We start from the raw sequence: 12,438 nt of genomic DNA, 5'->3' as shown, positions 1-12,438 counted from the left end.
AATGGTGGGGCTGGGAATCACCCCGGGAATGATGGGGCTGGGAATCCCCCTGGGAATGGGGCTGGGAATCCCCCTGGGAATGATGGGATTGTGGGAATTCCCCCTGGGAATGGTGAGGCTGGGGGAATTCCCCCTTGGGAATAATGGGATTGGGAATCCCCATGGGAATGGGGCTGGGAATTCCCCCTGGGAATGATGGGATTGGGAATCACCCCTGGGAATGATGGGGCTGGGAATCACCCTGGGAATGATGGGGCTGGGAATCCCCCTGGGAATGGTGGGGCTGGGAATTCCCTGGGAATGGTGGGGCTGGGAATTCCCAGGGAATGGTGGGATTGGGGGAATCAACCCGGGAATGATGGGGCTGGGAATTCCCCGGGAATGGTGGGGCTGGGAATCACCCCAGGAATGGTGGGATTGGGGGAATCCCCCCTGGAATGGGGCTGGGGGAATCCCCCTGGGAATGGTGGGGCTGGGAATCCCCCTGGGAATGGTGGGGTGGGAATTCCCCGGGAATGATGGGGCTGGGGGTATCACCCTGGGAATGATGGGATTGGGAATCCCCCTGGGAATGATGGGGTTGGGGGAATCATCCCTGGGAATGATGGGGCTGGGAATCACCCCGGGAATGATGGGGCTGGGAATCCCCCTGGGAATAATGGGATTGGGGAAATACCCCCTGGAATGGGGCTGGGAATTCCCTGGGAATGATGGGATTGGGGGAATCCCCCTGGGAATGATGGGATCTGGGAATCCCCCTGGGAATGATGGGATTGGGGGAATCACCCAGGGAATGGTGGGATCTGGGAATCCCCCTGGGAATAATGGGATCTGGGAATTCCCCCTGGGAATAATGGGATTGGGAATTCCCCCCTGGGAATGATGGGATCTGGGAATCCCCCTGGGAATGATGGGATTGGGGGAATCACCCCCGGGAATGATGGGATTGGGAATCACCCCCGGGAATGATGGGGCTGGGAATTCCCTGGGAATTGGGCTGGGAATCACCCCTAGGAATAATGGGATTGGGAATCACCCCTGGGAATGGGGCTGGGAATTCCCCCTGGGAATAATGGGATCTGGGAATTCCCCCTGGGAATGATGGGATCTGGGAATTCCCCCCCTGGGAAGAGGCAGAGAGGGATCCCCAGGGAAGGGGAGGGTTGGGAACCCCAGGAATGGGTCTGGAATGTTCCGGAGGGATCGGCCATTCCCGATCCCGATCCCGATCCTGATCCAGAGGGGAGCCTGGAGCACGGGGGATTCCAATCCCAGATCCCTGATCCCAGTCCCATTCCTGGTCCCCGTCCTGATCCCTGATCCCATTCCCTGATCCCTGATCCCATTCCCTGATCCCCGATCTCATTCCCTGATCCCTGATGCCATTCCCTGATCCCTGATGCCATTCCTGATCCCCGATCCCATTCCCTGATCCCCGATCCCATTCCCTGATCCCCGATCCCATTCCCTGATCCCCGATCCCATTCCCTGATCCCTGATCCCTGATCCCATTCCCTGATCCCTGATGCCATTCCCTGATCCCTGATCCCTGATCCCTGATCCCATCCCTGATCCCATTCCTGATCCCTGATCCCATTCCCTGATCCCTGATCCCATTCCTGATCCGTGATCCCATTCCCTGATCCCTGATCCCATTCCCTGATCCCATTCCCTGATCCCTGCTTTCCAGAGGTGGGCCTGGAGCATGGGGGATCCCATTCCCTGATCCCAATCCCAGATCCCATTCCCAATCCCAGTGCAGACGTGGGCCTGGAGCACTGGGGATCCCAGAAGGATTCTCCAGCCCCATTCCCAATCCCAGATCCCAATCCCAGATCCCATCCCCTGTTGTTCCAGAGGTGGGCCTGGAGCCCGGGGGATCCCAGTCCCAGATCCCAATCCCAGTCCCAGATCCCCGATCCCCGATCCCAGATCCCGATCCCTGTTGTTGCAGAGGTGGGCCTGGAGCCCGGGGGATCCCAATCCCAGTCCCAGATCCCAGATCCCAGTCCCAGCTCCCTGTTGTTGCAGAGGTGGGCCTGGAGCCCAGGGGATCCCAGTCCCAGATCCCCGATCCCCGATCCCCGATCCCCACTCCCTGCTGTTGCAGAGGTGGGCCTGGAGCACTGGGGGATCCCAGATCCCCGATCCCCGATCCCAGCTCCCTGTTGTTGCAGAGGTGGGCCTGGAGCCCGGGGGATCCCCGATCCCAGATCCCCGATCCCTGTTGTTGCAGAGGTGGGCCTGGAGCCCGGGGGATCCCAGATCCCCGATCCCAGATCCCTGTTGTTGCAGAGGTGGGCCTGGAGCCCGGGGGATCCCAGTCCCAGATCCCCGATCCCTGATCCCGATCCCAGCTCCCTGTTGTTGCAGAGGTGGGCCTGGAGCCCAGGGGATCCCAGATCCTGATCCCAGATCCCCGATCCCAGATCCCGCTCCCTGTTGTTGCAGAGGTGGGCCTGGAGCCCGGGGGATCCCAGTCCCAGATCCCCGATCCCAGATCCCCGCTCCCTGTTGTTGCAGAGGTGGGCCTGGAGCCCAGGGGATCCCAATCCCCGATCCCCGATCCCCGATCCCGATCCCTGTTGTTGCAGAGGTGGGCCTGGAGCACTTCCTGCGGAAGGTGGAGGCCGCTCACTGCTCCGCCTGCGACCTCCTGATCCCGATGCACTTTGGCTCCATCCAGAAACACCTGAGATCCCTGGATCACAACCACAACCGCCGGGTGAGCCCCCTCCGGCCCCCGGGGTCCGCCCCGAGCCCGCCAGGAGATCCACTGGGATCCGCCCCGAGCCCGGGAATTCCCACTGGGATCCATCCAAACCCTGGGAATTCCACTGGGATCTTCCCAAACCTTGGGAGTTCCCCTGAGATCCACCCTGAAACCTGGGAATTCCACTGGGATCCACTCACACCTTGGGAGTTCCACTGGGATCCGCCCTGAGCCTGGGAGTTCCACTGGGATCCGCTCACACCTTGGGAATTCCACTGGGATCCGCTCACACCTTGGGAATTTCACTGGGATCCACCCCAATCCTGGGAATTCCACAGGGATCCACTCACACCTTGGGAGTTCCACTGGGATCCGCCCTGAGCCTGGGAATTCCACTGGGATCCACTCACACCTGGGAATTCCACTGGGATCCACTCACACCTTGGGAGTTCCACTGGGATCCACCCCGACCCTGGGATTCCTGACGGGATCCATCCAACACCCTGGGAATTACTGTTGGGATCCACCCTGAACCCGGGAGTTCCACTGGAATCCGCCCTGAACCTGGGAATTCCACTGGGATCCGCCCTGGGCCTGGGAATTCTCACTGGGATCCACCCCGATCCTGGGTTTCCTGAGGGGATCTGTCCAAACCCTGGGAATTACTGTTGGGATCCACCCTGAACCCGGGAGTTCCACAGGGATCCACCCTGAGCCTGGGAATTCTCACTGAGATCTGCCTGAGCCCGCGAGTTCCACTGGGATCCACTCAAACCTGGGAATTCCACTGGGATCCACCATGAAACCTGGGAATTCTCACTGGGATCCACTCACACCTTGGGAGTTCCACTGGGATATGCCCTGAGCCCTGGGAATTCCACTGGGATCCACCCCGATCCTGGGTTTCCTGAGGGGATCTGTCCAAACCCTGGGAATTACTGTTGGGATCCACCCTGAACCCGGGAGTTCCACTGGGATCCGCCCTGAAACCTGGGAATTCCTGAGGGGATCCGTCCAAACCCTGGGAATCCTGCTGGGATCCGTCCAAATCCTGGGAATTCGCACAGGGATCCACCCCAATCCTGGGATTTCCCACAGATTTCCCTGGATTCCTGCCCCCAGCTCCTTTTTCCCCGGGAAGTTTTTGGGAATTTCCTTGGATTGGTGCCCCAATCCCCCTGGGAACTCCCTGGAACCCCCTGGAATTCCCAGAATTCCCTGGAAAACCCCTGGAAAACCCTTGGAATCCTCTGGAATCCTCTGGAATTCCCAGGAAAATCCCCTTGAATCCCCCGATTTTCCACCCCCAGCTCCTTTCTCCCGGGAATTTTTTGGGAATTTCCCTGGCTTGGTGCCCCAATCCCCCGGGAATCCCCCTGGAATTCCCGGAATTCCCTGGAAAACCCCTGGCATTCCCTGGAAATCCTTGGAAAACCCCCTGGAATTCCTGGAATTCCCAAGAAAGTCCCCCAGAATCCCCCGATTTTCCACCTCCAGCTCCTTTTTCCTGGGAATTTTTTGGGAATTTCCCTGGCTTGGTGCCCCAATCCCCCGGGAAACCCCCAGGAACCCCCTGGAACCCCCTGGAATTCCCTGGAAAACCCCTGGAATTCCCTGGAATCCTCTGGAAAACCCCCTGGAATTCCCAGAATTCCCAAGAAAATCCCCTGGAATCCCCCGATTTTCCACCCCGAGCTCCTTTTTCCTGGGAATTTTTTGGGAATTTCCCTGGCTTGGTGCCCCAATCCCCTCGGAAACCCCCAGGAATCCCCTGGAATTCCTGGAATTCCCTGGAAAACCCTTGGAATCCTCTGGAATTCCCTGGAAATCCTTGGAAAACCCCCTGGAATTCCCTGGAATTCCCGGAATTCCCTGGAAAACCCCTGGAATCCTCTGGAAAACCCCCTGGAATTCCCAGAATTCCCAAAAAAACCCCCCGGAATCCCCCGATTTTCCACCCCCAGCTCCTTTTCCCCAGGAATTTTTTGGGAATTCCCCCCTGGAACCCCCTGGAATTCCCAGAATTCCCTGGAAAACCCCTGGAATCCTCTGGAATCCTCTGGAAAACCCCCTGGAATTCCCAGAATTCCCAGGAAAACCCCCTGGAATCCCCCGATTTTCCACCCCCAGCCCCTTTTCCCCGGGAATTTTTTGGGAATTTCCCTGGCTTGGTGCCCCAATCCCCCGGGAATCCCCCTGGAACCCCCTGGAATTCCCAGAATTCCCTGGAAAACCCCTGGAATCCTCTGGAAAACCCCTGGAATTCTCTGGAATTCTATGGAAAACCCCCCGGAATCCCCTGATTTTCCACCCCCAACTCCTTTTTACGGGAATTTTTTGGGAATTTCCCTGGCTTGGTGCCCCAATCCCCCGGGAATCCCCCTGGAATTCCCAGAATTCCCTGGAAATCCTTGGAAAACCCCCTGGAATTCCCAGAATTCCCAAGAAAATCCCCTGGAATCCGCCGATTTTCCACCCCCAGCCCCTTTTTCCCTGGGAATTTTTTGGGAATTTCCCTGGCTTGGTGCCCCAATCCCCCTGGAACCCCCCTGGAATTGTCTGGAATTCCCAGAATTCCCTGGAATTCTCTGGAAAACCCCTTGGAATTCCTGGAATTCCCAAGAAAATCCCCTGGAATCCCCCGATTTCCCACCCCCAGCTTCTTTTTCCCCGGGAATTTTTTGGGAATTTCCCTGGATTGGTGCCCCAATCCCCTGGGAAACCCCCTGGAACCCCCTGGAATTCCTGGAATTCCTGGAATTCCCTGGAAAACCCTTGGAATCCTCTGGAATCCTCTGGAATTCCCTGGAAAATCCCTTGGAATTCCCAAGAAAATCCCCTGGAATCCCCCGATTTTCCACCCCCAGCCCCTTTTTCCCGGGAATTTTTTGGGAATTTCCCTGGATTGGTGCCCCAATCCCCTCGGAAAACCCCTGGAATTCCCTGGAATTCCCGGAATTCCCTGGAAATCCTTGGAAAACCCCCTGGAATTCCCAGAATTCCCAAAAAACCCCCCAGAATCCCCCGATTTTCCACCCCCAGCCCCTTTTTCCCTGGGAATTTGTTGGGAATTTCCCTGGCTTGGTGCCCCAATCCCCCGGGAATCCCCCTGGAATTCCCAGAATTCCCTGGAAACGCCCGGAATTCTCTGGAATTCTCTGGAAAACCCCCTGGAATTCCCAGAATTCCCAAAAAAACCCCCCAGAATCCCCCGATTTTCCACCCCCAGCCCCTTTTTCCCCGGGAATTTTTTGGGAATTTCTTCCCTGGAATCCCCTGGAATTCCCAGAATTCCCTGGAAAACCCCTGGAATTCCCTGGAAATCCTTGGAAAACCCCCTGGAATTCCCAGAATTCCCAAGAAAAACCCCTGGAATCCCCCGATTTTCCACCCCCAGCTCCTTTTTCTCTGGGAATTTTTTTGGAATTTCCCCCCGGGAACCCCCCTGGAATTCCCAGAATTCCCTGGAATTCCCGGAATTCCCTGAAAACCCCTGGAATTCTGGGAATTGCCGCAGGCCATGCTGGAGCAGTCCAAGAGAGCCTCGCTGGTGGTGGCCCGGAGCATCCTCAACAACAAACTCATCAGCAAGAAGCTGGAAAAGTTCCTCAAGGTGGGAATTCCCGGAATTCCGGGAGGAGTTTGGGGAATTTCGGGGGTTTTTGGAGTTTTTGGGATTTTTGGGGTTTTTTTTGGGAATTTTTGGGGTTTTTTGGGGATTTTTTTGGGGGATTTTTTTGGGATTTTTTGGGATTTTTTTTGGATTTTTTTGGGGTTTTTTTGAGGATTTTTTGGGATTTTTTGGGATTTTTTTGGGGGTTTTTTTGAGAATTTTTTGGGGATTTTTTGGAGGTTTTTTGGGATTTTTTTTGGATTTTTTGGGGTTTTTTTTTGAGGATTTTTTGGGGGTTTTTTTTGGGAATTTTTAGGGTTTTTTGGGGTTTTTTTGGGAATTTTTTGGGATTTTTTGGGGATTTTTTGGGAATTTTTTTGGGAATTTTTTGGGATTTTTTGGGGATTTTTTGGGATTTTTTGGGTTTTTTTTTGGGAATTTTTTGGGATTTTTTGGGATTTTTTGGGATTTTTTTGGTTTTTTTTTTTTTGGGAATTTTTTGGGATTTTTGGGGGTTTTTTTGGGAATTTTTTGGGATTTTTTTAGGGTTTTTTGGGATTTTTTTTGGATTTTTTGGGGGGTTTTTTTGAGGATTTTTTGGGGTTTTTTTGGGATTTTTAAAAATTTTTTTGGGATTTTTTTCAGGATTTTTTTTTTGATTTCTTGGGGGTTTTTTTTTGCGGGATTTTTAGAGTTTTTTGGGATTTTTTTTTTTTGATTTTTGGGAATTTTCAGGGGTTTTGGGGGACTTTTTGTCATTTTTGGGGAACATTCTGGATTTTTGAGGGTTTTTTGGGAATTTTTGGGGGGTTTGGAGGGGATTTTTGGGAATTTTTGGGTTTTTTTTGGGAATTTTTGGGATTTTTTGGGGGTTTTTTGGGGATTTTTGGGGATTTTTGAGGGGATTTTTGGGGGTTTTTGGGAATATTTTGGGGTTTTTGAGAATATTTTGGGTTTTTTTGGGAATATTTTAGGTTTTTTGGGAATATTTTGGGGTTTTTTGGGAATATTTTGGGATTTTTTTGGGAATTTTTTGGTTTTTTGGGAATATTTTGGGGTTTTCTGGGAATATTTTGGTTTTTTGGGAATATTTTGGGTTTTTTGGGAATATTTTGAGGTTTTTTGAGAATATTTTGGTTTTTTGGGAATATTTTGGGGATTTTTGGGAATATTTTGGTTTTTTGAGAATATTTTGGGTTTTTTTGGGAATATTTTGGGGTTTTTTGGGAATTTTTTGGTTTTTTGGGAATATTTTGGGGTTTTTTGGGAATATTTTGGGGTTTTTTGGGAATATTTTGATTTTTTGGGAATATTTTGGGGTTTCTTGAGAATATTTTGAAGTTTGTGGGAATATTTTGGTTTTTTGGGAATTTTTTGGGAATATTTTGGGGTTCTTTGGGAATATTTTGGTTTTTTAGGAATATTTTGATTTTTTGGGACTATTTTGGGGTTTTTTGGGAATATTTTGAGGTTTTTTGGGAATATTTTGGGGTTTTTAGGAATATTTTGGGGATTTTTGGGAATATTTTGGGGTTTTTAGGAATATTTTGGGAATTTTTTGGGAATATTTTGGGGGGTTTTGGGAATATTTTGAGGTTTTTTGGGAATATTTTGGGTTCTTTGGGAATATTTTGGGGTTGTTTGAGAATATTTTGGGTTTTTGGGAATATTTTGGGGTTCTTTGGGAATATTTGGGTTTTTGGGAATATTTTGGGGTTCTTTGGGAATATTTGGGTTTTTTGGGAACATTTTGGGGTTTTTTGTGAATATTTTGGGGTTTTTTGGGAATATTTTGGTTTTTTGGGAATATTTTGGGGTTTTTTGTGAATATTTTGGGGTTTTGGGAATATTTTGATTTTTTTGGAATATTTTGGGGTTTTTTGGGAATATTTTGGGGTTTTTTTGGGAATACTTTGGGGTTTTTTGAGAATATTTTGATTTTTTGGGACTATTTTTGGGTTTTTTGGGAATATTTTGATTTTTTGGGAATATTTTGGGGTTTCTTGAGAATATTTTGAAGTTTTTGGGAATATTTTGGTTTTTTGGCAATTTTTTGGGAATATTTTGGGGTTTTCTGGGAATATTTTGTGGTTTTTTGGGAATATTTTGGGGTTTTGGGAATATTTTGGGGTTCTTTGGGAATATTTGGGTTTTTTGGGAATATTTTGGGAATTTTTTGGGAATATTTTGGGGGGTTTTGGGAATATTTTTCGGTTCTTTGGGAATATTTTGGGGTTTTTTGAGAATATTTTGAGGTTTTTTTGGGAATATTTTGGGGTTTTTTGGGAATATTTTGGGGTTTTTGGGAATATTTTGGGGTTTGTTGGGAATATTCTGATTTTTTGGGAATATTTTGGGGTTTTTGGGACTATGTTGGAGTTTTTTGGGAATATTTTGAGGTTTTTTGGGAATATTTTGGGGTTTTTTGGAATTTTTTGAGGTTTTTTGGGAATATTTTGGGGTTTTTTGGGAATATTTTGAGGTTTTTTGGGAATATTTTGATTTTTTGGGAATATTTTGTGGGTTTTTTTGGGAATATCTTGCAGTTTGGGGTGGATTTTGGGAATATTCCTTTTTTTTTGGGTTTTTGGGCCGAGAATTCCTCGCAGGATCCCCAGGGAGGCTCCAAATGGGAATTTTTTTTTTTGGGGAATTTTTTTCCAGGGGGAAAATCCCTTCACGGACGACGCCGAGGAAAAGGAGGAGCACGAGGAAGGAGCAGGGGAGGAAAATCCGGAAAATTCCACAGAAAAAAACCCAAATCCTGAAGAAAATCTGGAAAATTTGGAAGAAAATCCGGAAAACCCCCAAGAAAATCTGGAAAATCCCACGGAAAATCCAGAAAATTCCACGGAAAATCCAGAAAATTCCATGGGAAATCCGGAGAATCCCACGAAAAATCCGGAAAATTCCACGGAAAATCCCCCAAATCCTGAGGAAAATGTGAAAAATTCCACGGAAAATCCGGAAAATTCCACGGAAAATCCGGAAAATTCCACAAAAAATCCCCCAAATCCTGAGGAGAACGTGAAGAATTCCACAGAAAATCCGGAAAATCCCACGGGAATTCCCCCAAATGGGGAGGATTCTGAGGAAAATCCGGAAAATTTGGGGGAAAATCTGGAAAATCCTGAGGGAATTGCGGCAGCCAAAAAGCAACAAAAGGGACCAGGGGCAAATCCAGAGGGGGAAAATTCCCCAAAAAATTCCCCCAAAAATTCCCCAAAAAATTCCCCAAATAATTCCCCGAATTCTGAGGAGCTCCCGGAGCAGCAGGAGGGAGAGGAAAGTTCTGGAATGTTCCAGGAGTGAATTCCTGGAGGGAAAAGGACCTGGAAGTGTCCCTGGCTGGGCCCGGCCCCAAATCCTGGAATTTCCTGGGAGGTTTTTTGGGAATTCCTGAAAAAAATGGGAATTTTGTGGAAGTTTTGGGGGGAATTCCTGGGGAAAAATGGGAATTTTGGGGGATTTTTTGGGAATTCCTGGGAAAAAAAGGGAATTTTTGGAGATATTTTGGGAATTCCTGGGGAAAAAAGGGAATTTTTGGGGATTTTTTGGGAAATCCTGGGGAAAAAAGGGAATTTTTGGGGATTTTTTGGGAATTCCTGGGGGAAAAAAGGGAATTTTTGGGGATTTTTTGGGAATTCCTGGGGAAAAAAGGGAATTTTTGGGGATTTTTTGGGGATTCCTGGGAAAAAAAGGGAATTTTTGGGGATTTTTTGGGAATTCCTGGGGAAAAAAGGGAATTTTGGGGGATTTTTTGGGAATTCCTGGGGAAAAAAGGGAATTTTTGGGGGATTTTTTGGGAATTCCTGGGAAAAAATGGGAATTTTTGGGGATTTTTTTGGGAATTCCTGGGGAAAATGGGAATTTTTGGGGATTTTTTGGGAATTCCTGGGGAAAAATGGGAATTTTTGGGGATTTTTTGGGAATTCCTGAAAAAAATGGGAATTTTGTGGAGGTTTTGGGGGGAATTCCTGGGGAAAAATGGGAATTTTTGGGGATTTTTTGGGAATTCCTGGGAAAAAAAGGGAATTTTGGGGGATTTTTTGGGAATTCCTGGGAAAAAAAGGGAATTTTTGGGGATTTTTTGGGAATTCTCAGGGTAAAATGGGAATTTTCTTGGGGTTTTGGGGAATTCTGGTGAAAAAAAAGAATTTCCATGGATTTTTTTGGGAATTCCCAAGGAAAAAAGAGAATCCCTTTGGATTTTTTGGGAATTCTTGGGAAAAAAGGGAATTTCCTTGGAGTTTTTGGGAATTTCCTTGGAGTTTTTGGGAATCCTGGAGAAAAGGAGGGAATGCAGTTGGATTTTTCTTCCCCTGGAAATTCCCAGCAAGAGGAGGAAATTTCCTTGGGGTTTTTTTTGGGAATTCCCAGGGAAAAGTGGAAATTTCTTGAATTTTGGGAGGGAATTCCCAGAAAAAAAAAAAAAAAAGAAGGAATTCTTTCCAGTTTTTGGGGAATTTTTTCTCCCAGCTCTCCCAGAGTTTGGCTGTGATGATGTTCTTGGATTCCCAGCTGGATTTGTGGGAATTCCCAGTTGGGATTTTTGGGAATTTCCAGTTGGGATTTTTGGGAATTTCCAGGTGAATTTGGGAATTTCCAGTTGGGATTTTTGGGAATTTCCAGCTGGGATTTGTGGGAATTTCCAGTTGGGATTTTTGGGAATTTCCAGTTGGGATTTTTGGGAATTTCCAGTTGGGATTTTTGGGAATTTCCAGGTGAATTTGGGAATTTCCAGCTGGGATTTTTGGGAATTTCCAGCTGGGATTTATGGGAATTTCCAGTTGGGATTTATGGGAATTTCCAGTTGGGATTTGTGGGAATTTCCAGTTGGGATTTTTGGGAAATTCCAGGTGGGATTTGTGGGAATTTCCAGGTGAATTTGGGAATTTCCAGGTGAATTTGGGAATTCCCAGCTGGGATTTGTGGGAAATTCCCAGGTGGGATTTTTGGGAAATTCCCAGCTGGGATTTGAGGGAATTCCCAGTTGGGATTTTTGGGAATTCCCAGCTGGGATTTGTGGGGAATTTCCAGGTGAATTTGGGAATTTCCAGTTGGGATTTTTGGGGATTTCCAGCTGGGATTTGTGGGAATTTCCAGGTGGGATTTGTGGGAATTTCCAGTTGGGATTTTTGGGAATTTCCAGGTGAATTTGGGAATTCCCAGCTGGGATTTGTGGGAAATTCCCAGTTGGGATTTGTGGGAATTCCCAGTTGGATTTGTGGGGAATTTCCAGGTGAATTTGGGAATTTCCAGTTGGGATTTATGGGAATTTCCAGTTGGGATTTGTGGGGAATTTCCAGTTGGGATTTGTGGGGAATTTCCACTGTGAATTTTTGGGAATTTCCAGGTAACTTTGGGAATTCCCACTGTGAATTTTTGGGAATTCCCAGCTGGGATTTGTGGGAATTTTCCCCCCTTTTCCCCTCAGGACTGGGGATTTCCCCAGGTGTGCCGAGGCTGGGATTTCTCCCCAGGATTTTCCAGGATTTCCGTGGCTGTGGCTCCCTGTTCCCGACCTTTCCCCGCTGCTCTCCCGTCGGTTTTGCCCATTTCTGTCCATTTTTGCCCATTTCTTCCCATTTCTGTCCATTTTTGCCCATTTTTGCCCATTTTTGCCCATTTCTGTCCATTTTTGCCCCATTTTTGTCCATTTTTGCCCATTTTTGTCCAATTTTTGCCCCGTTTTTGCCCGTTTTTGCCCCATTTTCCCACTGTTTGTCCCTCCCCTCGGAGCGTTCGGTGCCGTTGTGTCCGTTGTGAACGGGAAGAAAAACTTCCCGAGGTTTCTGTGGATTTTAAAGGACTCCAGCTCAGCTGATCCCCAAGTTCTCATCTTTGGAAAAGCCCCCGAGCCCCAAATTCCCGATTGTTCGGGGAGGAGTTGGGATTTTCCTGCCCCAAATTGGGAATTTGGGATCCAGGAATGGGGAGGGGGGAGGGGATGGGGAGGGGAATTGGGGGAATTGGGATGGGGGAATTCCTGCCAGGAATGGGGAAACATCTTCAGGGATGGGGAAATTCCCATCAGGAATGGGAGAATTCCCACCAGGAATGGGAGAATTCCCATCAGGATTGGGAGAATTCCTTCAGGATTGGGAGAATT

At 48.4% G+C, this 12,438-nt stretch overlaps 1 protein-coding gene across 22 annotated transcripts in view; it reads left to right on the top strand.

Annotated features, from left to right (window-relative positions):
• LOC132340942 (A-kinase anchor protein 8-like) overlaps nucleotides 1–12,153 on the top strand; it is a 41,243-nt gene extending 29,090 nt beyond the window's left edge. For 5 of the 22 annotated variants that reach the window (XM_059872165.1, XM_059872168.1, XM_059872169.1 and 2 more), the window contains 3 exons: nucleotides 2,595–2,725; nucleotides 6,231–6,326; nucleotides 8,991–12,153. In XM_059872165.1, the coding sequence (XP_059728148.1) occupies nucleotides 2,595–2,725; nucleotides 6,231–6,326; nucleotides 8,991–9,638 (875 nt within the window). In that variant the 3' untranslated portion in view covers nucleotides 9,639–12,153. The remainder of the gene's footprint in view (nucleotides 1–2,594; nucleotides 2,726–6,230; nucleotides 6,327–8,990) is intronic. The other 17 variants (XR_009490048.1, XR_009490046.1, XR_009490044.1 and 14 more) reach the window with 17 other exon arrangements.
• Nucleotides 12,154–12,438: the final 285 nt, after the last annotated feature.

This window comes from Haemorhous mexicanus, chromosome 34, assembly GCF_027477595.1.
Source record: "Haemorhous mexicanus isolate bHaeMex1 chromosome 34, bHaeMex1.pri, whole genome shotgun sequence".
Lineage (NCBI taxonomy): Eukaryota > Metazoa > Chordata > Aves > Passeriformes > Fringillidae > Haemorhous > Haemorhous mexicanus.
The sequence above is the reverse complement of the archived record's forward strand: the minus strand, read 5'-3'. Positions and strand labels throughout refer to the sequence as shown.